Source organism: Typha angustifolia, chromosome 15, assembly GCF_048772165.1.
Source record: "Typha angustifolia cultivar Huaian chromosome 15, ASM4877216v1, whole genome shotgun sequence".
Lineage (NCBI taxonomy): Eukaryota > Viridiplantae > Streptophyta > Magnoliopsida > Poales > Typhaceae > Typha > Typha angustifolia.
Genome location: NC_133253.1, coordinates 20,824,821 through 20,849,322, shown reverse-complemented (window position 1 = coordinate 20,849,322; position 24,502 = coordinate 20,824,821). Strand labels below are relative to the sequence as shown.

At 39.8% G+C, this 24,502-nt stretch overlaps 7 protein-coding genes across 7 annotated transcripts; 3 read left to right on the top strand and 4 right to left on the bottom strand.

Moving 5' to 3' along the window:
- Positions 1-840: 840 nt before the first annotated feature.
- LOC140778858 (extracellular ribonuclease LE-like) lies at positions 841-2,057 on the bottom strand. Its single transcript, XM_073123750.1, has 4 exons — positions 1,899-2,057; positions 1,631-1,786; positions 1,339-1,537; positions 841-1,132 (listed from the first exon to the last, which is right to left on the bottom strand). Exons 1-4 carry the CDS (start codon positions 1,995-1,997, stop codon positions 909-911), a joined length of 678 nt encoding a protein of 225 aa, XP_072979851.1. The 5' UTR covers positions 1,998-2,057; the 3' UTR covers positions 841-908.
- Positions 2,058-2,890: 833 nt separating this feature from the next.
- LOC140778624 (pentatricopeptide repeat-containing protein At3g47530) lies at positions 2,891-5,606 on the bottom strand. Its single transcript, XM_073123429.1, has one exon. It carries the CDS (start codon positions 5,589-5,591, stop codon positions 3,756-3,758), a length of 1,836 nt encoding a protein of 611 aa, XP_072979530.1. The 5' UTR covers positions 5,592-5,606; the 3' UTR covers positions 2,891-3,755.
- A 369-nt stretch (positions 5,607-5,975) lies between these two features.
- Positions 5,976-7,083, bottom strand: LOC140777055 (uncharacterized). Its single transcript, XM_073120954.1, has 4 exons — positions 7,013-7,083; positions 6,802-6,920; positions 6,392-6,702; positions 5,976-6,263 (listed from the first exon to the last, which is right to left on the bottom strand). The coding sequence occupies exons 1-4, from the start codon at positions 7,081-7,083 to the stop codon at positions 5,976-5,978; spliced, it is 789 nt and encodes a 262-aa protein (XP_072977055.1).
- An 844-nt stretch (positions 7,084-7,927) lies between these two features.
- LOC140779485 (pentatricopeptide repeat-containing protein At2g36730) lies at positions 7,928-9,653 on the top strand. The gene has a single exon (XM_073124563.1). The coding sequence runs from the start codon at positions 7,937-7,939 to the stop codon at positions 9,482-9,484; it is 1,548 nt and encodes a 515-aa protein (XP_072980664.1). The 5' UTR covers positions 7,928-7,936; the 3' UTR covers positions 9,485-9,653.
- A 143-nt stretch (positions 9,654-9,796) lies between these two features.
- Positions 9,797-12,851, bottom strand: LOC140779486 (ATPase GET3B-like). The gene is made up of 11 exons (XM_073124564.1): positions 12,658-12,851; positions 12,106-12,317; positions 11,938-12,000; positions 11,682-11,792; positions 11,341-11,415; positions 11,180-11,248; positions 11,012-11,077; positions 10,792-10,866; positions 10,621-10,719; positions 10,375-10,509; positions 9,797-10,299 (listed from the first exon to the last, which is right to left on the bottom strand). The coding sequence occupies exons 1-11, from the start codon at positions 12,788-12,790 to the stop codon at positions 10,162-10,164; spliced, it is 1,176 nt and encodes a 391-aa protein (XP_072980665.1). The 5' UTR covers positions 12,791-12,851; the 3' UTR covers positions 9,797-10,161.
- Positions 12,852-13,033: 182 nt separating this feature from the next.
- Positions 13,034-19,919, top strand: LOC140779484 (probable apyrase 6). Its single transcript, XM_073124562.1, has 8 exons — positions 13,034-13,806; positions 14,544-14,656; positions 16,453-16,560; positions 16,835-16,889; positions 17,265-17,456; positions 18,543-18,640; positions 18,860-19,056; positions 19,479-19,919. Exons 1-8 carry the CDS (start codon positions 13,212-13,214, stop codon positions 19,747-19,749), a joined length of 1,629 nt encoding a protein of 542 aa, XP_072980663.1. The 5' UTR covers positions 13,034-13,211; the 3' UTR covers positions 19,750-19,919.
- LOC140779487 (aquaporin NIP2-1-like) lies at positions 19,744-24,413 on the top strand. Its single transcript, XM_073124565.1, has 7 exons — positions 19,744-19,779; positions 21,095-21,203; positions 21,304-21,528; positions 22,897-23,091; positions 23,159-23,220; positions 23,584-23,835; positions 24,340-24,413. The coding sequence occupies exons 3-7, from the start codon at positions 21,316-21,318 to the stop codon at positions 24,350-24,352; spliced, it is 735 nt and encodes a 244-aa protein (XP_072980666.1). The 5' UTR covers positions 19,744-19,779; positions 21,095-21,203; positions 21,304-21,315; the 3' UTR covers positions 24,353-24,413.
- Positions 24,414-24,502: the final 89 nt, after the last annotated feature.

Sequence of the window (24,502 nt, the reverse complement as noted above, 5' to 3'; positions counted from 1 at the left end):
CACAGTCATTTTTTTAATTGTGAAAAATCTATTACATGCCTCTTCTATTAGATTCTTTTTGTTAAAAAATAATATGTAAGTCACTCGATCAATTTTAGACGTTTTTCAAAAGCTATTTTACTCTATCAATCATTTAATATTTTGTCGTTCACATTGTCGAAAGAATAATTTTTTTTATAGTTTAGAGAATCAATGTGTACTAAATTTTTTTTTTTGAGGGACTACATTCAAAATTAAATAATAGTTTAGAAAGTCTTAGTATGATTATTCTTTCATTTCTCAATTTGAATTTACAGGGAAGTTCTTGCTGGTGTACTCAAAGAATTTCTTCTCAGACATTTATCTTTTCCCTGTTCTTGGCCATTGCTACGTTGCTCTGGCACCTGGAATGTGCTTGTTTGATGCTTCTTATGGGTTTTTGCTCCTTTTCATATACTTTTTTTCTTTAAGCCCACATTATTATTAGACCAACATTATTGGCTTTCAGCGCACTTCGCTTTGCAGAGCCACCATAAATAATCCACTTTATAATGGCGTTACAGTAACGTCATCTTTCCAGCTTCCTTTCAATCCTTATTGTTTAGTTTCTTCTACGTAACGTACGTTCTTGCCCAAACGTACAATTAATGAAGCAAAGGTCCCTTTCATCTACACCCATTTCAGTGGAACAAGGACCGTTACAAGCTCTTATTCTATAGATTGTTTACTTGGTTCGTAACAGAGTAGTCTTCTTTGGACTTGTCATATCTTCTTTTTGACATACTTGCAAAGTACCTCTTACAATTTTATAAGTAATAACAGAGGAAAAGGAGAGATTACTAAGATCTCGTTAACAAACAATTAAGATGAATGGTTGGCTTCTTCTTACTTATTAGAGCTCATAGTTTAATGGAGAAATAGGCCTTACATCAGAAGGCAGGGAACTCGATACTGGAAGAGCACCTGCCATTAGGAAACACTGGGCATTCCATGAGCTGAGTCCCAGAAGTGTCCACACAAAAGTACACCTGATACAATTGGCTGTTCCTTGATTCATCTACATTGCATTCTATAAATGGGGTGAAGCCAGTTCCTTCCTTGATGGCATCCTTGATGCTGCTTATGCTATAGAATCCACCATCTGGGTTAATTCCTGCAGTTAGTTCCATCAAGGATAATGTGGGTTAGACTAGTGTTAATATACCCTCCTAAGATCTTTTCTTTTTTCAAGCCTTTTCTTGCTTTTTTTTTTATATGAATGCTCTAAGAAAAATATATTACTTCTACTTATATTACTTATATTAAGTATAATCTGAGAAAAGAAGAGAAAAGAGAGGCTTTCTGAAACTATAACGTTACCTGCATTATGTAAAGTCTGAAGAAGGTTCACTTGGTTCTTAAAGCTGAGAGCTGCCTGGAAGTAAGCATGCTGATCAAGGACGGATTCGGCGCAAGTTCCATGCTTCTCCCATTCGTGCTCCCAGAACGTCGATCCATCGCCGCTGGGGCATGCCAAGGTTGGCCAGTTCGCCTGCATTCTACCTAAAAGGTCTCTAATCTGCAACCCATCAATTCACATATGATGCTTGTAAGCTCTCTCTATTCAATTGCTACACCTGCGGTGTATTCACAATTTAGTAAGAACAAGTACCTTTGATCGATCATAAGGGCTACCAGGATCACAGTTGGATGGATACGAGCCATCGTTATAGTTTGGCCAGAGGCCATGGATGCCGAAGTCCGCCGCCGGCTTTCCGGTGGTCGGATAGCAGCAGCTCTTCTTCGTGTCACAGTAGGATCCAGGCCACTAACAATTACAACCCCCCCAAGAATAAAAAAAATTACAACGAGTGTTGATCTTTTAGCAGAAGAAAGCAAAGCTTGGAAGAAGAGTTTGTGATGCTTATAGATTAAATTACCTGTAGAACAAAGTAGAAGAAGTCGAAATCTTGAGCGCTGCACTCGACTGCCAAGATTAACGCAAGTAGTCCCAAAGATAGAGGGGATGAGATCTTCATAGTTGCTTGCCTTTTTTTTGGGATTCCTTTGTTACTCTTCTTGTTGGTCTCGTTTGGAGTATATTTATAGACGAGAGTTGTGGGTTGGCATATTCCATGTACATTGTAAGTATTAATTGTGGAGGGAAAGAGATAGAGAGAAGGATTGAGGGAAAATTGAAGACGAAAAGGAGAAGCAATGCAAATAAGACAAGTGTTCGAAAAGTGAATCATATCAAACAGCCAAATATGTAATGTTTGTTTACATGATTGAGATTTGAGAGAGAGCTCTGTTCACATTTGCCGACCTGTTCTAGGCCAAGACGAGTGGGTGTCTCAAATTCTGAAACTCTTTTTCTTCTTTTTTTTTACAAAAAAAAATTGGGAAAAAGAATTACACGTAGAACTTTTAACTATATAAAAAACTCTGAAAAGTTAGTTGTCTGTTTGAATTTTTTGTTAAATAAATATTAGTAGCGTGATCAACTTTAGACATTCTAAAACTATTCTACTATGCTTTTTATCTGAATTTTTTTTATGGCAAATAATAATGTGACGTTTCTCGTCGAAGGTCTAGATGTAATTAACCTTTAAAACTTTTGTTCTCAGTGTTCATTACTCAACTAATCACCAAGGTTAATTTGGGTTATAATTCATGTCATAATAAAGTGCTTGGGCCCTCACCTCTTGCATATTTTTGGTATGCTTGTTTTCCTATCTCTTGTCTCTTCCTCGACCAGAGATGATTAAATTTGAAAGCAACATGTATCCATAGGTGGAGAATGGAGAATTTCTCGGGCATATTCCTTATTGCATCTACCTGTCGATAAGACCAAGACGACAAGCAACGAACAAAAGAGGCGAATAGTTTCACACTTTGCTATCTCATAAATCATACCGATGAATGGGCTGCGTGCTCTACTACAAGATTAAAGAGGTCAAGTATATCAAAACTTGGCATAACTCATAAGGTTTGGTATGTGGTGTAATGTCTTCATCAACACAAATTAGGAGAGGCCCCCTCCCCTGATCAGCTAATTCAGACCACCATATATGCATGGCCAAATTCTAATTCGAGGAAGTTTTACGTGTACACTTGGCAAAGGATTCGCAATGGACAATGCTAACAAGTTCCACAAGTACAATATGTGCCATCAATGGTGTAGGCTTCGAACTGGTTCTGGAATCAACCAAAACTTTGTGATAAAATTGGAATTCTTTCATGATTACATAAGAAAAGAAGAAATTTTCCGATCAGTAGACACCATCTGACAAAGTTTGTCATACACTAATGTATACAGCCTGATTGACGCCTTTGCGAGAAAATTCCTGGTAATGTAGGCATTCGGCAGTAATCCACCAGATTTTGTTCAGTCTTTATTCATGAATCAGTAGTGTTCCAGGTCTTAGGAGAAAGATGAATGCCCTGGAAGCAGCACATTTATTGCAAAGCACAGTCCTCAGTGCTCCTTGTTCTCTACTCTTCCTTTTCTTTAATCACACAGAAATTGGCAGAACTCGATCCACAATTTAGCAGCATAACTGGTCAGGCTATTTAAGATAACTCCATTGTTTCCAATCCGTCAACATTGTTTGGCCTAAATGTCTGAGTGGAGTTGTTACCACATTGCTCATGTCAAATGCTGCTATATTAACTTTCAGTAATGGCGATTGAAGGTACCATACCAGTGTTCTTGGAACCTCATGTTCAGAATAGTAACTTGAATAGTTGAATCCCATAAAAATAGCATCAGCTATACGTCCAAGACTTTATATGTTCTACCAATAATCATTACACGAGCAGCGACCTTCTTTGAAATGATGAAATCGGCTCCGATCTCTAACAATCACCAGTCTGTTATAAACACTGGAAATAACTTTTGCAAAGGTGTGACAATCAATACAAATTCGAAGGTTCTTTGCAATCCTTATTGTTCTACCTGGTGGACTCACAAGAATACCGAAAGCAATGGCCAACTTTTCACTATGATAAGAGAGTGCACTCTCCTTCCCCTCTAGTTCCAAATTATGCAATTCTGAATCCATATTTGCTACATAGCCAGCAATCTTTAATTGCTTACATATCTCATCAAGCTTCTGATAAATCTCTGCTTTTCGTGGATGTGAATCATCGTCAACAACAAATTCATGAACTTCGCCATTTAACTCTATACTGCTGCAGCCAGGTGTTGTTTGAATTCCTCTATCTTTCATTAACCTCCTCACATCTGCTACCTTCTCCCAATCTCCAACAGAGGCATAAATATTCAGTAATAAAACATAATCCCCAGCTTGCTGTGCCTTCAGTTCAATCAGGTGCCCTATGACACGCTCTCCAAGGGCAACATGCCGATGAATTCGACAAGCTCCGAGTAAGGTCCTCCAAAGTGTGGCATCAGGCTCAACTCCCATTTCTCTCACTATAAGTCGATAAGCCTGATCGAGCAAACCAGCTCGCCCCATTAGATCAACTACACACCCGTAATGACATACATTTGGAATCAACCTATACTCAGACCTCATCATATCAAAATATGTCAATCCTTCGTCAATCAAACCACTGTGACTACATGCTGAGAGCACGCCCGTGAACGTCTGCTCATCAGGAGAAACACCGACTTTCAGCATCTCTTCAAAAGCGGCAATAGCATCTCTTCCAAACCCATTCATTGCCAATCCCGAAATCATTGCACTCCAGCTAACGACATTCTTATTAGGTGTTTCACAGAACACTCGGTAGGCTTTCTCTACGCAACCACACTTTGAATACATTGATATAAGTGAATTCCTCACATTCAAAGCATCCAGATAGCCTCGCGCCTCTGCAAACTCATGTATGCGCTCGCCAAAGTCGAGCGCACCCAAGTTAGCGCATGCCTGAAGCAGAAGCAGGCACGTGATGCCATCAGGTTCAGACCCATCATTTTCATCCCGCATTTCATCGAACAAGTGCAAAGCATCTTTAGTCCGTCTATTCCGGGTGTAGCAAGAAATCAGGACATTCCATGCGACGGTATCTCTCCTCGGCATTTCATCGAATATCTGACGCGCATCCTCCCCATCTCCACACGAGGCATACAAACTCATCAAAGCCGTAAGCAGAAGAGAATCTGAGTAGAACCCATCTCGTAAAATCCTCGCATGGACCTGCTTACCACCGGAGAGAGAAGAAATCCTGACGCAGGACTTGAGAACGAAGGAAGAAGAGAATGGGTTACCGCGGAGGCCGAGCTCCTGCATGCGCCTAAAGAAAGGAAGCGCCTTTTGGGGTGTGCTACTCTCGGAGTAGGCTTTTAGTAACGCATTGCAGTGGAAAGTGGTGGGTTTTGGGATTTGGTCAAAGACGAGAAGGGAGTATGCGAGGTCATGGAAGCGAGTGGAGCGAGATAGGAAGGCGGAGGAGATGGATGGGAGGTGGGAGAGGAGGGAAGTGCGGAGGAGATGGGCGTGGATCGGGAGGAGTTGGGCTTTGCAGGAGGAGTTTATGAGGGAGATAAGACGGGACTCGTCGTGGGGTTGGGGTGAGGAGTGGAAGAGGAGTAGTGGAAGGTGTATGAAGAGCTTCCTGGGGAGAAGATGATGGCGAATAGAGTGATGAAGACGAGCCAACGCCATGGATCCATTACATGGGACGGGGTTAGGTACATATTTCAGTATAATCTTTTTACAAATAACTACCAACATTTTGTATTATTGTAGAAAGATCCTCTTTAATTTTAAAGTTTAGTTTAATTTGAAGGTAAGAAATTATATACAGAATGGATATTTTCGTTAAAATTTATAATGCGTTGAATATATTTTTTTGTACAGATGAAAAAATAATTACGAACTTAAATAATTATGTCCATATATAAGATTCATACTATTAAGTAATAAATCCTACAGAAGGTGAGATACTTCACAACAAAGCCCATATATATATATATATATATGACAAGCCATTGTTACACAAAAAAAGATTGAAACTTTTTGTTTTGTTTTTAATCCTTTTCCTTTTGGTCAACAAGCATATTGATCATGATCTGCATCAAAGTAAAAGCCAGGAGGAGATGCCAATCTTTGCCTTCCCTCGAGTGCCATGAGCCTTCTCTTCTTGTAATTAGCCTTGAAGCACGCTTGCCTCAACCTCTTGGTCTTTTCCTCCAACTGGATCGATGGCTCCTTCTCCATCAACTTCCTCTCTTGCTCCAGTATCTCTATGGCACTCCTCAACTCTGCCTCTCCTGCACTCCCCTCCTCCCTTCCCAATTCCTGCACCAAAACCAACTCTAACACAAGTTTGACCACCTAGACAAATTCCAAGACTAATTGAGTTAATGCTTTGGAATCGTAAAAAGTTATTTACTAGTGTCGTTGATCACTACGATTTCCAACCAACTTTTGTTGTAAATTATATATAATTTTTATTCTCCAACCTGAACATTCTTGATGAGGGTTTGCAAACTCTTCATCTTGCGATGAGGCCATCTGGGGATGCCCAACTCCCTACACTTCTTCTTCAACAGTGTGAGCCCTACGTTGAGCTCCTTGGCTGCTTGGGTGATAGGCATGTAGAAATAACGAGACACCTCCTCAAATGTTAGCACCTTCTCTTCCCTACTCCTCTCCTCCCTCTTCACATTGGCCTTCCCATTGCTCGAAGCCTCTTCCTCCTTCTTGGGCTCACTTCCATCCATTTCATCCCAGAACCCAATCTCTCCATTGTTGAACAAGTTACCAAACTCATCTATATCACCAATCAAACCCAAATATGTGTGTGTGTGAGAGAGAGAGAGAGAGAGTTAACTCAGTCATAAACAAGTACATGAACATGGTCATCGCTAACCTTCGAACAAGCCTTGGGTTGGGCAGATGAGGTCCGAAGGATAACTCTGCATAAGAGGAGTAGCATATAGTACATCTTCTATAGAAGACTCATGTGGCCAATTCCAGACTGGTAACACACTACAAGAAAAAGGTACAAGAAGAGATAAACTAGTGATTAATAGTGACCAAAACTACAAAGCTATAATAAGACTTAACTACCTACACATTACCTAAGATCAAGTTGCTCTTCCTCTAGAGCTCCATTGTAACCAATCCAGTTCCCCCATTGAAGGCTGTCCATCTTGGAGATAGATTTAGATAGAGAGAGATGGATATGGATATGGATATGGATGTTGTTGGAATATATGTGCGAGGAGAAGGGAGTGATTGGGGTGGGAGAACGTGCGCCCGGATCTTCTCTGCATGGAAAATAACAGCCCATGCAAAAGAGGATTAATTGAGGAGAGGTGTGGATTGGAGTTACAAAAAACACACATTGGTGGAATATAAGTTTCTAATTAATTCAGGTGTTGATTACTTTATATCGAGGTGGGCGCCAAATTATAACGGCCCTATCCCTACCCCTATCATCTCTTTTACGGCGCTATAATTAGTATTATTGCGAACAAGAAAAAACCCTTCCACGATATAAGATCTAAAGGTTAAATTGTGCTTTTGTTGTTGTTAAAAATAGCCATGATCTGGATAATTAAAATGGCTGCGCACGCAATATCTTTAATGGTTATGATTTAAGATCATCATTAAGGAAAAGAAAACGGATGTGAAATAGTGGTGGCTTCTGCTGTGGTGTGGGATTAATGTCTGTGAGTAGTGGAGGTTTTGAGGATAACTATAAGTTAAACGTGGAGGTTAGTAGAGATTAGTGAGGGGATTAAATTGGTGCTGGTGCTAATCCTTGTGCTAATTTCACCACTCATTGGTGCAAGCAGTTTGATCATCGTTAGAAGACAATTTTGTTAGTATACCATTCTAACCCAGTTCACTAATGGGTCGACTTGGGACGTGGGACGCACAGAATATTAACCCGACCCGTTAAGTCATTAGGATAGGTGGTCATCTGCATCTCAGAATGCAGGAACTTGTTTCATCCGGAGTAATAACCAATGAAAAGCGGACAGGTACGACTCTATGGCATGGCTCGCTTCCTCTCTCGCAAGCACCACTACCTCTCCCTCCTCGTCGTCAACTCTTCTCCCTCCCTCTCCTTCTCCCAGCTCCTTCAACTCCACGCACAAATCCAAGTATCTGGCCTCCACCGCGATGAGTTCCTCACAAGTGAACTCCTCCGCTTCCTCTCCCTCTCTTTCTCCTCCTCTTCCAACTCGCTCTCCTACGCCCATTTCCTCCTTTCTCACTCCTCCAACCCAACTCGTTCTTCCTACAACCACCTCATCCGTGGGCACGTTAAAGGCGGCTCCTTTGCCGAATCCATCGACCTCTTCCACCAAATGCGGCGCCTTGGGCTCAGACCCAACGAGCTTACCTTCCCGTTCGTGCTTAAATCCTGCGCCCACATGGAAGCCATTCGGCTCGGTGTCCAAGTCCACGCCGACGTATTCAAGAGTGGCGTGGATTCGGTTGTCTTTGTGGGGAACACGCTTATGCTGGTATACGGATCCTGTGGCTGTATGAAGGAGGTCAGGAAGCTGTTTGGCGAAATGCCTGTGAGAACTGTGGTCTCGTGGAATACTATCTTAACTGCTTGTGTCGAGAACACGCTGTTGGAAGAGTCGATTAGAATGTTTACTCAGATGATGGGTTCTGGGTTCGAGCCGGACCAGACTACCTTCGTCGTTTTGCTCTCTGCTGCGGCCGAGATAGGAAGCTTGAGGCTTGGGAAGTGGGCTCATGGCCAGCTTGTGGGAATGGGGTTGGTCATTAGTCTTCAGTTGGGAACTGCTCTTGTCAACATGTATGCCAAATGTGGGGCGATAAGGTATGCTAGGCATGTATTCGACATGATGCCAGTGAGAAATGTGTGGACTTGGAGCGCCATGATTCTAGGACTTGCGCAGCATGGTTTTGCTAAAGATGCACTGCAACTTTTCTCGCAGATGAAGGACTCGCTGATCGAACCAAACTACATAACTTATCTCGGCGTTCTCTGTGCATGCAGCCATGCGGGCTTGGTAGATGATGCACGTCGTTTCTTTCATGAGATGGAGCATGACCATGGTATTAAACCAGCGATGTCGCATTATAGTGCCATGGTCGATGTACTTGGTCGTGGCGGTCGTCTCCAGGAAGCTTACGATTTCATTAGAAGCATGGTTATCGAGCCCGATGCGGTGGTTTGGAGGACGCTTCTAAGTGCCTGCCAATTACATAGCTCTCAAGATAGTGTTGACATTGGAGAGGATGTGAAGAAGAGGTTGCTTGCTTTGGAGCCCAACAGGAGTGGTAACTATGTGATAGTTGCGAACATGTATTCGGAAGTTGGTTATTGGAAGGAAGCTGCGGAAGTGAGGAGGATGATGAGGGAGGAAGGATTGAAGAAAGTGGCAGGAGAGAGTTGTGTTGAAGTGGGAGGATGGGTTCGGAGATTCATCTCAGGGGATGATTCTTGTATTGGTTATGAGAGTATCAAGGGAACGTTAGATGGACTTAATATGAACATGAAAAAGATCGAGTCTATTGATATGAATTACGATTTCTCTTATAGGATACAAGCCTGTGAGTAGGAATTTTTTCACACAAGTTTATGAGTAAATGGAGCTGCAGGTCTCTTTCTATCTTGTTGGAAAGGTGAACAAATATGTATAAGGCAAAACACTATCGGTATCCATCAAACATTCTCTGTTATGCAGTGAATGAGTTAAATTATCAAACACCTTGAACACAACATAGTTGACTAGGATGACCCTTCCCTCGTAGAACTCTTCAAAGCTTATTCCCATAAGTTTAAGCATACACCAGAAGAATTTCTTCAAGCTCCTGATGGCATTACAACGTCAACAGCTCAAACTAATTTAAGAAAGAAAGTAGATCAAACATGGCTAATGGTTTTAACTGTGATTTAAGCAGATTAAAAACAGATGAATAGCTCATACAACATGCCGAATTACATACACTTCTGTAAAAACGGCAATGTTCAGAAAACCAGAGAATGATGCCAAAAGTTCAAGTTCCATGCAGCGCCAAAAACGTTTTCTGTATCTTCTGTATAATGAATTAACCCATGACAACCGACCCTGATTTCATCCTAGCTATACCAACAGATTGAGACGGAACACATTTGTATCATTTGAGCTTTGTGCGTCACCAATACAATAGTACGGGACAATTGTGAAGTATCAAGCGAGAAAGATCTCTATCGTACTCATTGTATGTATCCTCCTGAGTTGCCAGTTGGGGAGAACTATTTCCAAACCATCTCACCCAAAAATCTGAGAGCAGGAACGCCTCTGATCTCCACATCGACAAGTGGTGCTTGGACTAGCTTTAAGTCCTTAAGCTCTGGATCATTTTGGATCATATCAAGTGCACGTGTTTGATCCTGCCAGAAGGCAAATTTACGCTTAATATCTGAACAAGTTGAAGTGCGGTATCCCATGGCATTATTTTGTTATACCTTCCTTTTCATTGCGCAAAATTTGCAGTCTGATGCAGATGGTGGTAAAACTTGGTTAACAATCAGCCTCTTCACAGGCACATTTTCTTTCTTTAAGGAAGCATGCAGCCTTGATGACTCATTAATTGCCATCACCTAATAAGCACAATAGTAAGAACATATTAAGCATGCAATGCATTTACGGAAATAAGTTACACACTCACAAGAACAACACAATTATTATATTCACAAAAACAATGAACATACCGTAGGTATTGTCACAATTATAAATTCAGTTGATTCGGTATCACGGAAAAGCTCTCGCACTTTGACCATTCTTTCTCTTAGTTGCTCTAGCTTGTCAGACTTCACAAAGAAATGGAACTGGTCAGCGATTTGACAAGCATAAAAAAATTCTCAATCAAGTACTTAGCTTACCGCATCCTGTTGTGTTTCCTCTTGCCCAAAAACTGATTTGATAGCTGAGGTTGCTGAAGTTAGCTTCTTCCTCAACTGAATGGACAAGTTACAGAAAATCCACTATAAGTAGCTTGTATTTCTAAGAAAGCTTTTTATATTAAGAACATAAGGCAGTAAATGTACAACTTACAAGATGAACTTACTATCAACTTAAGCTAGCAATCCTCTTAAAACTTACCTTCAAGATCTTGCCAATGGATGCATCCAGAAAATCTGGTAAGGATAAAAGCCGAAGGGTGTGACCCTATCAGAGAAGGAATAATTCAAGTAGGATGAGATGTGCATGGCAAACAAAGGGCATTTAAATGTCTAACTGCCAAATACTTGGTGGCACAGTGCTGCTTACTGTTGGAGCAGTATCGAAAACTATGCGGCTAAACATACTGTATTCCTGTGCTTCAACGAATTGCATAACCTGGTAAGGGCATGGAAATGGCTAATGATTAACTATGAACAGAGTAACAGAAGATACAGAAATATATTGTAATCTCAGCTTTGATCTCAAACCTTTGAAATTGCAATAGCTTCATCGAGTCCAGGAGGTGGTGTGTCCAGCAACTCCCCTAATTTTAGTTCTCCTAGCTTAATCATAATATGACAGTCAGTGAAACGCCTACACTGAAATGAACTTAGAAATGCTCACAGTTAATATAAATTAGGCTGCATATAAAGTAATGTTTAGTAAGTATAAATATTAGAAACTGTATATCAGACATAAGCACATATTATTGAGAAACAACTTAGAACAAATCAATAAGAAAAATATATTCCTTCCTGATTTTCTAGAGACATCTGGATGGACTTGGTATCTTGAATAAATTACAGTATAGGACATTACTGAACACTACCTGCTCAACAAGCATTCCAAGTCCCATACTATCCATGAAATCTTTGACACCAGTCCCCCCACTTTTTTGACTTGCACTGCGAAATTCTTCTCTTGCCTTCTCAGGATTTATCTGCAAAAGCAATGCCATTGACCCAACGTTCACGAGAAGCAAGTTAAAGCAAAATAAATAAAATAAATTGCTATAAGAAAAAGAAGCCCAACGATTGATATAGCCAGCCTCTCTTTAAAATTTATCCAACTATAACCACTCTTACCTCAAGCGCAAAGAGAGGCGAATCTGGTCCATCAACAGGCACCAACGTTCCTCCAGTTAAATCCTAGAAAGAATATAATTAAAATTTAAAAGAATTCAGCATACTGTGATTCAAGTAATGCTGCTTTCCCCCAACTTAAGTGTAGTCAAATACATGGTAATCACATGCCTGTGCAAAAGAATCGCTTAGCGAATGTGCAGGGTCAGTAGAGACTACAAGGGTAGGATGACCATTATTCGCAAACTTCACAGCAAGGGATGCTGCACAGCTCGTCTTTCCAACGCCACCCTTGCCGCCAAGCATGTAATACTTCCGTTGTGTGCCAGCAGCCATCTCCTCAAACCCGACGGTGGATTCCGTAGGAGTGGCAATCGACCGCACTGCCGAGAAAATTTGTGAAGATATTCTAAATTGAGTATCGCGGTTAACATGATAGAGAGCCCTAGGGCATCGCATTCTCAAAATCATTTGATGGGTATCTCCAAAATACGATTTTTAACACGGTTTAATAAGTAGGCGAATTATCTATTCACATCACTGTATCAAATAAAACAAGTCACGGGCAGCAGGGATTAGCAGCAGTCTTTCGGAGCCAAAAATCTAACGCCTACCATTGATTTGCTATGAAAGAGGAATCGTAAAGAAGGAAGGGGCAAAATATAAGACTATCCACCAGTACAAATGGAAGAGGAGGAAGAGGGGACGAGGAGGGAGTCAGACCTCGCAAGCTCCGATGGAATTGGAGAAAAGGCGGCGAGCGAGGAGCTACGAGAGCAGCGGGACATGGCGAGAGGTGGCGGGAGGCGGCGAAGGAGATGCACCGAGCAAGGTGAGGAGAGGGCGTCAACAACATCGTGGAATCGAGAATGAGAGATAAATTCTCAGGTTTGCAACCAAAAATATTGCACAAATTAGGGCTTATTTGTAATTTACGATTTGTTTCTGTTCTATCTTATTTATTTATTTATTTGTTTTTCTTGAAACAGAAAAATAACTAGGTCGGGGAGAGGGGCACGTCATAGGTTGTATGACTTTCCTACTATATACCTTGTACATGATCAAGAATTAATCGCATCTCCAACTCACAAAGATCCCACTTCGCCGGAACACGGAACTCCTCGATAAAATCCACCGACCACTCTTTTCCTCTGCCGTCGTGGAGGCGTATGGCGAGAAGAGGCCGAGAGGGGTGCGCAAAACCCTAGAGAATTCTAATCCCTTTCTCTCCTCCTCTCTCTCTCCATCTCGCTCTCCGAGGACCCTAGATCACTTTGATGCGACGACCGAATGCTCGACCCCAGTCGCCGGATTCCGCCACGGCCACCACCGAGATGGACTCACCCAAGCCCCATCGCCGACCTCCTCCCTCCTCCCGCGTCTCTTTCCTCTCCCGGATCTCTTCTTCGGGGCCTAAGCGTCGGCATGGTGGGATCTTGCTCCTCCTCGCCGCCGCCGCTGCGGTAGCCCTCTTCTTTATCTTCTCTCGAATCTTGATTTCTCCAAGATTTGGGATCGTTATAGATGGCGGGAGTACCGGGACGCGGATACATGTGTTCGGGTACAGGGCTGGGTGGGGATCAGTTCCGGTGATTGATTTGGAGGTGACTTCTTCGATGAAGGCCACCCCGGGGTTGTCCAAGTATACCGAGGATGTTGATGGTGCTGGGAAATCGCTGGTGGGGCTGCTGGAGTTTGCGAAAGGGAGGGTGCCGAGGGATCGGTGGGGGGAGACGGAGGTTAGGCTTATGGCAACAGGGGGATTGCGGTTGCTTGAAGCTGGAGTTGTGGAAAGAATACTCGAGTCTTGCAGGAAGGTTCTGAGGGGTTCGGGATTCCGGTTTCGGGATGATTGGGCGAGTGTTATCTCAGGCAGGTGATTCGTATCTGGTTGTCTTTTGTAATTCTATTAAGTCCAGAGAATTTGCAGCTTTCAGATGAGCATTTTTACCTATTTACTCGTACTTGTCTTCATGGAACCAACATAGAAAGTTGGTGATTCGTTAGAAGTTAGATGTATTTGCAGAATGCATGCAGATGACACTAATTGTCTATGTTTCTTCTCTAGAGGAAAATTTACTCTGAGTTCAGTGATAAGCATATTACCTCTAATTGAGAAGTTAACCAGTTATGTGAGCTTAATAGTTATAAGTTTAGCACATGTAAGTTAACTCTTCTACATGTGTTAGTATCATAAATCCTATTACACAAGTCCACTTATTTCTTTTGAGCTTCTGTAGGTATGTGCAATATCCATCAAGCTTATGCTTCAGTCTTTAAATCTTTTGCATCTATTGTATCAATTCTTGATTCTTGTTAAACATAATATTTTCACCATTTTTACCTTTTTCCATAATTTGCCAAAGTAAGTGGTTTTATACCAAATTATATGAGGAGAGAAACAGAAGCCGAGTGTTTTAACTAGTAATGTGATGCAATAAGACAGATGACTAGAAAAATAATGCAGGTATCTCAAGTTCGTTCAGACAATGCAAACAGAGATGCCTCCATTTACTGAGACCTTAAATCTTTTTCCACCTACTTTTTCATCACGATAGCTTTCATAATTCCTAAAGAAAAATCTAAAATATTTGTAAATACTGCTGTAGGCACTGATGAAGGCATATTTGCATGGGTTGCTGCAAACTATGCCTTGGGTACACTTGGATCTGATCCTCCGAAAACCAGTGGGATAATGGAACTGGGTGGGGCTTCTGCTCAGGTTTGCCCTTATATGTATTGAGTAACTTTTGCTTTCATATGTCAGTCCCCATCTTGTCAAACTCTTGTTTCAAATATTTTTGTCATTATTCAGGCAATTTATTTTGGAGTGATCCTTGTAAAATGCCTATGCAAATTGGAATCTTTATTGATTGAGAAATGAATGTTTGGAAGATATACAGTAAGAAATTGGTTGACATGGTTGGGTTATTCCTACCAGGACATTAGCTGGACTGATCAAAGAACATATCATGTGTTCTTTTTTATATTATTGACAGCTTGATAGTTGAAAATTGAGAACAGGCATGAGGCCGCTTTCCTTTTTACACTATGCAGAGCCTTCTGGGGCGAGTACAAATTCCAACTGCGGAGAGTTCATAGCTGCCTGTTAGCTAAGCTGACCTACTTGTAAGATGCAGCCTGGTCGTATCTCCTCTGGTGCCTGTAAATTTGTTTTTGTTTGAATCTTGTCTCACAAGGCTGCTCATAATCTTAATTTCTTATTTTCTTGGCTACTTCTTTATGATGTCAATTTCAATGCTGTTAGTTTCTCCAAGAATGTTTCGGTAAAAAGGACTAAAGAAGAAAAGGAAACTTCATCGTGCTTTTTAGTATATATGATCTTCAGACATAACTCAATATCAATCTGTCCTTTTTCTTTCTTGGTATCTTTCTGGGCTTAGATCTTGGTCCATGCTTTTCATTAATCGGTTCTTTTTTTTTGCGTGTAAATTGAATTGAGGGGCTCTTTCTTTCTATTCTCTATTGACGAGTTGGCCCTCCAAAGTTTCATAACGGTCTCTCTTCTTTGGAGATGTTGGGTCATATATTCGACACCTATAGGAATTATATCAATCTGAGAACAAAGCCATAAAATTTTCTGGACACATGGTGGTATCTTGAAACAGAATTTTGATTAGTTAGGCAGGAATGGTGTTGGTTCTCTAATATTGTATGATCCATATAACTACTTTGTTAAGGACAGAGGAGATGGAAAGTCTTACATTCATACGGTAGTAGCTGATCTTGTTTCCTTCGCACTGTCTGTCCTTTCTAATGTCTATTGGCTACTCTTTTGAAAATAGCTCATACAAGGATTCCCGTGTTAGCTGGGATAGACTGTGAAGTTGGCAAGGATGTGCTAAGCTGATGCCTTGTCACTTTGTGACCATGTTGCCATTGAAGGCCTCATAGAGGCCTCCTAGGCAGTGTCTTGTATCGCGGCACGGCACTTCTTTAAGTAATTTGATGCAAAATTGGACGCCCTGGGGATTTTTTATGGTCAAAGAGTTCTGTGTATTGCCTTATTGTTTTGATATCTCAAAGGTGTACCAAATAATGCTTTGATGGAAGACTATTTCTCCAACTCGTATTCATTACTTCAGTAGAATCCCAAGTTTTCTCCACCTGATTACCTTAAACATTTTTAGTATGTTTGCAACCAATCATCACCTACACGTCACAAGCTCCACTTGTGGGTGTTCAGTGGAAATCAAATCTTTCAGATAGTTTGGTGGTTTAGGCAATCAATGTTTTGACATGATGTCACCTAAGAATGTTTATATTAGGTGTTATAGTTATTTTATGAATCACTTATAATGTATTACTTGACCTGACAGTTACATTTTGCTTTTCTTTTGTTGCCATGTGTTTCCATACATGATATCATTTTCTCAAGTTTGTAAAATCAAGCCAGTAAGCTTACAAGTTACAAGAGAACACATGATGATATTACTCTTGATTGATCTTTATTCCATTCTAACTGGAATCAGTACTCCTTTTCTGGTTTAAATTCAGGTTACATTTGTTACCAATGAACATTTGCCGCCAGAGTTCTCACATCTGCTTAAGCTTGGGGATGTCACATATAATCTTTACAGCCACAGCTTTCTGCATCTTGGTCAGGTGGCTCCCTTGCTTTCATATAGGATTATCAAAATTTTTTGAGTTATTGATCTATCCAACAATGACATCCTATTAGTCAACTATTCTTTGCTGGGCCTGTCTTTGCACTCTTGACTGTCTCTTCTTGGCACATGCCTATTAATTTTGCATAGGGTTGATCTAATATTCATGTTCTTGTCCTAGTTCATTTCTGTATTTTTATTTATTATGCTTATGTTGAAACTCTTGGACTATGATATCGTGGACTGATCTCTACCATGTGCCAAACCTGCAGAATGTGGCATATGAGTCACTTCATGAGTTGCTTAGCTCAAGAGACCTGAAATCATGTAAGTTGCTGCTTCTTAAAATTTTCGCTTCATAGATTCTGAATTGGAAGGGATGCATGTCAAACTTCAAGTAATTTGGTTAGGTCTAAAGCACACATGAGAAATAATATGATAGATTATCAAATGTCTTCTGTCATAAGAAAGTAAGCAGCAGTGCTCTTTATGTACAGACAAGATCATAACTTCATTTTTTTTTTAACCAAGCGTAGCATTTCCTTTGTTTGAAAAATAAGAAACTTATGTGTACTTCTACTGAAATTTATGCAATTATGTTTGACAATGATGTAATCTAGATATAATATGACTTTCTAGTGCTTGCCCTTTGTTTTTGGCAATATTTTGAATGAATGTCAGACAGACTTTCCATTAATTCAGCTGCAGAATCACTTCAAGCGGCAGTATATCGGGATCCTTGCACTCCTAGAGGATTCTTGCATGGTTCGAAACCGCTGAAGCTATCTGCTGCTGTTCTCAAGTCAAAGACTGGATATAGCACCACTGCACTTGCAGTTGGTAACTTCTCTGAATGTAGATTGGCAGCATTTGCGCTGCTTCAGAAAGGAAAAGGTAGCAAGTATGCTCTGGAACTCCTAGAACTCCATATTCCAGCTGTGTTTTAGGAGCTTTTATTAGTAAATGTTCATCTCTTTTCTTTTAGAGCTCCACCAATGCCTTTGTGATCAATGTCTTGGCAAAGATTATTTATGATTTATGTAATACCCTTTCATTATATGCTACTCTTTTCTTTCCTTTTTTGTTTTTAACTTTTCTTCCAACTCCTATATGCTATAACTTGGATGAGAGGTATAATTTATGCCTTGTCTTCTGAGTTAAGACTCTGGCTTAGTCTTCAGTGACATACTTTGATTTATTTTACAACTTCACAAGCTTGGTTATTTTTCCTTTTAGTTTTAGCATCTACTGACATATAATTGCAAGGTGTTTTTCTTCTATCCAGTTTAGAACTTTGATAAGAATGGAGGTGTAGTCAAACTATTCCAGTTCATGTATCAGAGGAGGTAGCACCATGCTGTCACCAGGCGCAGGGAACGGCTGGGGAAGATTAGAAGGGATGATGGAGGTTAAGTCGTTTAATCATTGAGTCTGTCTTTAGTTAGTTTAGTCTGCTAGTTTCGTTTATTATAAAAGGAGGTGTAATTGGTTATTAGGGCAATTAATCAACCAATTATAGCTTCAGTATTAATAGATAGACCTGTCAGGTCAGATTCTATTAATTGTTCTAGATCTTATGCAAGAGAGCAAGTGGACCGTGTTATATGTCATGCTAGCTGAGAATCAAAAGTCAGAGATGCTTGAAGTAGACATCAATTTAGTATTTATCATGCGACCACAGTCATGGGCTAGTCTGTGCGGTATTTTATAGGTTCTAGGGACTTTTTACATTCTCTAATTATCTATTATATGTTTCTTGCTTGGTTAAGTTCAAACTCTACACTTAAGGGGAGATCTAGTTATGAAAAAATTAAAGCATTAAATGCTTGATTTGTTATATTTGTTGTATCTGATTATATTGAAGGTGGTTAGTCATATCTGAATATCCGAATAATCTACTTGATTTAAATTGACTAATAGTAAATGCATATCTTGCTTCATATAGTCCAAAAGATACTGAAAGCTTCTCATTACATGCAGAGAACTGTATATATCACCACTGCCACTTGGGATCGACATTCATGCCTAAGCTGCAAGGCAGGTTCTTGGCAACTGAGAATTTTTTTCATACCTCAAAGGTTAGTTGATTCTTTTTTCTTCTCCTTTCTTTTTAAAATTTTTGAGATATTTTGTCCATCTGTGTGTATGCATAGGAGATTCACAGTTTGCAAGTGGAAGCTCTTGTTTTATGTATTAATATTTTGTCCGTCTGTGTGAATACTTTTATACTAGTAGTGAGAAGTATTGTGGTTGCATTAAGTTTTATTCTGTGTTGCTTATTCTTTACTGGTTGATAGTTCCTCGGGCTAGGTCCATCAGCATTTCTTTCTGATTTGATATTGGCTGGGGAGCAATTTTGCAATGACGATTGGGTAAAACTTAAGAAGAAGTATCATTCTTTGGATGAGGAAGAGCTGCTGTTGTACTGCTTTTCTTCAGCATATATTGTGGCCCTACTGCATGACAGTCTGGGAGTTTCTATTGAAGATAAAAGGTCAGCTCTCTTCCCCATGTGTCATTCTATGTAGGTGCCTTAAATCCATATTTGGGTAGATTAGAATGTAAAAGTAGTATGTTACCCTGTTAATCTTGTCTACCAATCATACTCGTAGTGTTGTATATTTTGAGTAGAGCAGCCAGATCTTTCTAGATATATGTATTTTCAATGTGCTATTGTTTCAAGTCATTTCCATTTTTCTTTTCATGCTTTTCCCATAGCAGGGGCCGAATCTATTTAGTGTATGCCATTATAGATGCAAGTAGGACAAGGTTCTGTTAAAATGTACATCAATTTAGAATTCTATGTCAAGTTTTAGTCATCCTTATATAACAAAACTATTAAACTTTGGCTCAAAGATGATTTAGTTTGCCTGTAACAGAGCCAACAGTGTGTCTTTCGTTCCCTTTGTTGAGCAGGATTAGTTTTGCAAATCAGGTGGGCGGTGTCCCACTTGACTGGGCACTGGGTGCCTTCATCATGCAGAAATCATTAAACCAGAGCCTGGAGTACTCAGATTGGTTCATTGGTGTAATCAGCTATGACTCTTCAGCTCTGTTCTCTCTTTTCGTTGTCCCTTCTGTGCTGATCTTTATGGCATGGTCAATCTTGAAATGGAAGAGACCTCATTTCAGGACAATATATGACCTGGAGAAAGGGCGCTACATTCTTACGCGAGTCAACCGCTGATCTTGTCTTTGTCTAGCAATCACTGCAGAGGTAGAGGGCGTCCTCCATATTTAATTTACATTACTTGTAATTTAGTTCATTTTACTGAGGAGTTGTTCGTCCTTGTCTCTTTTTTAATGTTTGACGGAATTAAAATACTATAATTTGGAGTAGTTTGCTTCCTAACCTTACCCCTCGTGTATTTATTGAGCAATTGAGTTCTTGAGCCTATATATCGTTGTCTGGAATCTTGACCTTGCTTGTGTCAGTCTTCAAACATAGCAGTAGAATGGGCGTAGAGGATGATATTTTCTTTTTCTATATATATTGATATGATATTTATATTGTTTAGGGCTGTCAAAATGATCGAGCAGCGGGATTAATTAGAGCTGAGTCTGCTCACAAGCCGACTCGCACGGCCAATAAGGCTTGAATTTATTTATGTAATATTAATTTGTGCTATGAATAATTTGCAACTGGTTCATATTTGTTTTACATAGTCCTAAACAACTAAACAGAAATATCTGTTTTTATGTATTAGAATTCTTTTCATAAATTTTTAGGTTACAACTTGAATTTCAAGCTTAAATCAAGCTTGATCCAATCGGCTAGAATTGATCTTTTGTGTAGGACTCCAGCCCAAATTAGGCGCTTGAATTGAGTTTGACTAGAAATATATTTCAGTTGGGCTTTTAAGCTCGAGCCTTGAGTTAGGCTCGGCTTGACTTGAAACAAAGTGAGCTGATTAATTTTGCACCAAGCCTGATTAGATTCAGGCTCATTCAAGCTCTACTCATTTACACCCCCTAGATTATTGCTTTGGTATAAATTGCGTATAGTTTAATCAGTTTGTTAAGGAATACTGCTACACTATTGTGTACGTCAAACTTAAGGCTAATGATATAACAGTAACGTAGAGTATAGAACATCTACTTAGAGCCCGGAACCTTGTTGCCTACCAGCAACGTGTTAGTTATTGCTCACTCGGGCCTAATCCATCCTTAACTCCACAAATTTAGCCTTAAACTTAACCCTCATCACCAATCTAATCTTCTTAACCTCCTTATGTGATCATTCAGAAGTTGGGCCAGTGATGGTCCACCCTAAACTAGAAGAAGCAATCATGGAACCTCGATTGAAGTGTCTTGTTAGATGGATGGCCATGATTAATTGTCTCCGGAAGAGACCATCCATGAAAGAAACTAGTCATTAATAGTAATCGTATTAGGACCCACGATAGGTCTAGACCACTTTTATCCACACTAAGATCATCCTAATGCTTCTCGCTCTATATATAAATACCTGACCTAGAGAGACAGATAACACCAAGTTGTTCTTCTTCTTGTTCTTTACTGATGGCTTCCAGCACAAGGGCAAGCTTCCCAAATGGAATCCATGACATAGCCACTGTGCAATCAAGAGTACTCCATCAAAATTGTTTATCAGAGCTCTTCCCACCATTCCTCCCCAGAAAGGTAAATATATATATTGCATCTAATTCCCAATTCATATCCATTGAAGTGTCTATTCTAGATCCATCTGTAACTATCTACTTTACAAACAATGGAGTTTTAGGTTGCAGCTGAGATGATAGCTACCTTCTTGCTTGTATTCGTGACATGCGGAGCAGCCGCGCTGAGCAAGAGCGACCTGCACCGCGTGTCGCAGCTCGGAGCGTCGGTTGCGGGAGGGCTCATCGTGACGGTGATGATATACGCCGTCGGACATATCTCGGGGGCGCACATGAACCCTGCCGTCACGCTGGCCTTCGCAGTCTCTAAGCACTTCCCTTGGATACAGGTCGATCAGAACGTTGATCTCCAAATTATACCTCTTCGTTATATATACAAATATACCATGCATGCTTTGGTGCGTGAGAATAGGCAATATGATAATTTTAGGGTTCATTGTAGGTTCTTAACGAAGGTTTCTGCTAGGAAAACTTTGATGAATCTTAATAGTTAATTTGTTGTTCTAATTTCACACGACATTTCTTAGCAGTTATGTAACTGTTGCAAGAAGGCGCAATCCAACTAGTTAAAGTTTTATGCCGATTATTTTTGGCTTAAGAATACTACTATTCTTCTATATGAGAATCCCACTAGTGAATCACAAGGGATAAACTAATATTCCTAACTGAATCGGAGATTCTCATATAATTATGTCTTGTATAGTATAATTTCTTTTTATTTAGAGATTTTTGTATACGGTAATCATTACACTATCTTATGCTTGTTCTACTGTAGGAACCAATTATTGATATATCAAGTATGAGCATAGCTAGCAAGCATTATACTTAATAATCCTCATATCTTTTAAAAAAAGAATTCTAGAAGACTATCATGAAGATCTAGGAAATATGAGCGTCCTCAATTATGTCTTCCAAAAAAAAAATGGTTTAAGAAATTGGAAGTGAGAATAAAGAAACAATTAATACTACATTTAGTAGCTCCCCCCTTGCCCTAATGAAGTCGTATTCATCTAATGCTCTCTAAATGCCATTTGATTAAGATCGTTTATTAAGCACAAGCTATCATAGAATTTTCCAATAGCCAACCACTTCGCACAAGATGACGATAATAAATAGTATTCGCCCCCACATATCAATAATGCATCCAATCGAGTGGTGCAATAATGGAGAATAGTTAGTTTCTCGTTGCATCATATTGGAATAAAATCACAATACATGTGATATATATGTTGGAGACTGCAAGGTATCTTAATTTTATCCCTTTAATTTATGCAACTACTAGTCCAACTGGAATACTTGATCATGTAATTAATTTACGTTTTTCCACTATCTTGGAGAATTCCATCTTACATAAAATGTCGTTGTATTATATTTTGAAGATGTTTAAATTTAATTATGCATGGATTGTGGATCTTATTTGGCACCATTAACTTCAATGATCACGAACAGACCAAACGTAACTTCATGTCCTTCTCTTGCCAGTGCATTATATAATGACTTGAGTTAATCCAAATGAGCTCTTTGGCTGTCTAACTACCAAAAATAACGTCACTGTATAGTAAAAAAATTGCTACAGGAATTAATTACATCTGAGCACCGTGTTAAGGTTACCTGACCGCTTAAGTTTTTTTTTTTATTATCAATTTAATATTAAGATGTATGAGTATTTAACATGTAAATTTAACTCGTCTACGTAGGTTCCTTTCTACTGGTCGGCTCAGCTCACCGGAGCCATGATGGCCGCCTTCATCCTCCGGGAGATCCTCCACCCCATAACCGACCTCGGGACGACGACGCCGGCCGCCTCGGAGTTGCAAGCTTTTGTCATGGAGGTAGTAGTGACCTTCTCCATGATGTTTGTCACCTCAGCTGTGGCAACTGACTCCAAAGCAGTGAGCTCTCTTCTCTTCTCTTCTCTTCTCTTCTCTCGGGTTGTAAACTTCTGGTGCTCACTTGCAGGTGGGAGAGTTGGCAGGATTAGCAGTTGGCTCTGCAGTGTGCATAACCTCTATCTTAGCAGGGTAATATAGAAATAACCAACTTTATATATAGAATTTAACCAATGTGATGATCTCCAATGCTCTAGCTAGCATGACTCATTGGTAGGTGTGAAACATTAATTAAGTTCAAACACACACACATATATATATATAGGATTACTTAAGGAGAAGTTCCAATATTTTAGCACGCCATTACTGTGAAAGGCCACGATAAGCCCAAAAGTTTATTGGCCCAATAAGACCACTAGTGCTATTAACCTTATCCATTCCTAAAGAAATAAATTATGGCCTCAACTTTAGCTATTGGCGATAACAATGTAACATATCATCATTATTACAAATAAAAATTGAGGTTCACGATTTACGATGCATGTCGAGGTGCAGGCCGGTCTCCGGAGGGTCGATGAATCCGGCACGGACGCTAGCGCCGGCGGTGGCGAGCAAGAAGTACGACGGGCTTTGGGTGTATTTTCTGGGCCCAGTTTTGGGTACATTAACTGGAGCATGGTCTTATAATTTCATCCGGGTGACCGAGAAGTCTCCACAGCCCATTCAGAACTTGTCATCCTTCAAGCTACGTAGGCTGCAGAGCCTGGAGTCATCACCTCATGTTCATGGTGATGACGTCGAAAATATGTAATCTACTGCTCTATCAAATGAAATATAATCACAAAAGAATTAATTAAGTGGTGCTTTTTTTTTTCATAGATATATCCTCCTTAACTGTATAAAATTTACACTCCTAATGTGCCCTTATGTTAGTTATATGTTTAATTTTTTTTCATTAAAAACAAGTGGTTGTTATCAAATTTAGACTACGTGGGGACTACGTTACTCATATTTTAAATAAATAAAGAGAAAATTAAAAGTAAAACGACCATTTACCATTTTTCATGTATAAAATAAAAGAAAATCTGCATAAAAAGTTAGTCAATAATTTAGGTATCTAGGTTTAGTCAAATCTTAAGTTGGTCAATCCCTCGTATCATAAAAATAAATGCATTTCTTCGATAAATAGGATGTCTTTCGTGATAGATACATTTCATGCGTTACGTTATTATTTTTATTAATTAAAACCTTATATATGGAACGTATAAAAGAAACAAAATACCCTGAGATAAATTGTACCGTCACTTCTAGATGCCAATCTTGAACCGGCGACGACGTGAATCTTTTCCCGGATTCCTCGTATATTACCATATTGCCCTTGCGTTATTTATTCTCGTAGATATTTCCATTCTCTACTGGAAGGTGAGGATTTATCGCAGACTATTCCGTGGATAGGATATGTTATCCCGACAGT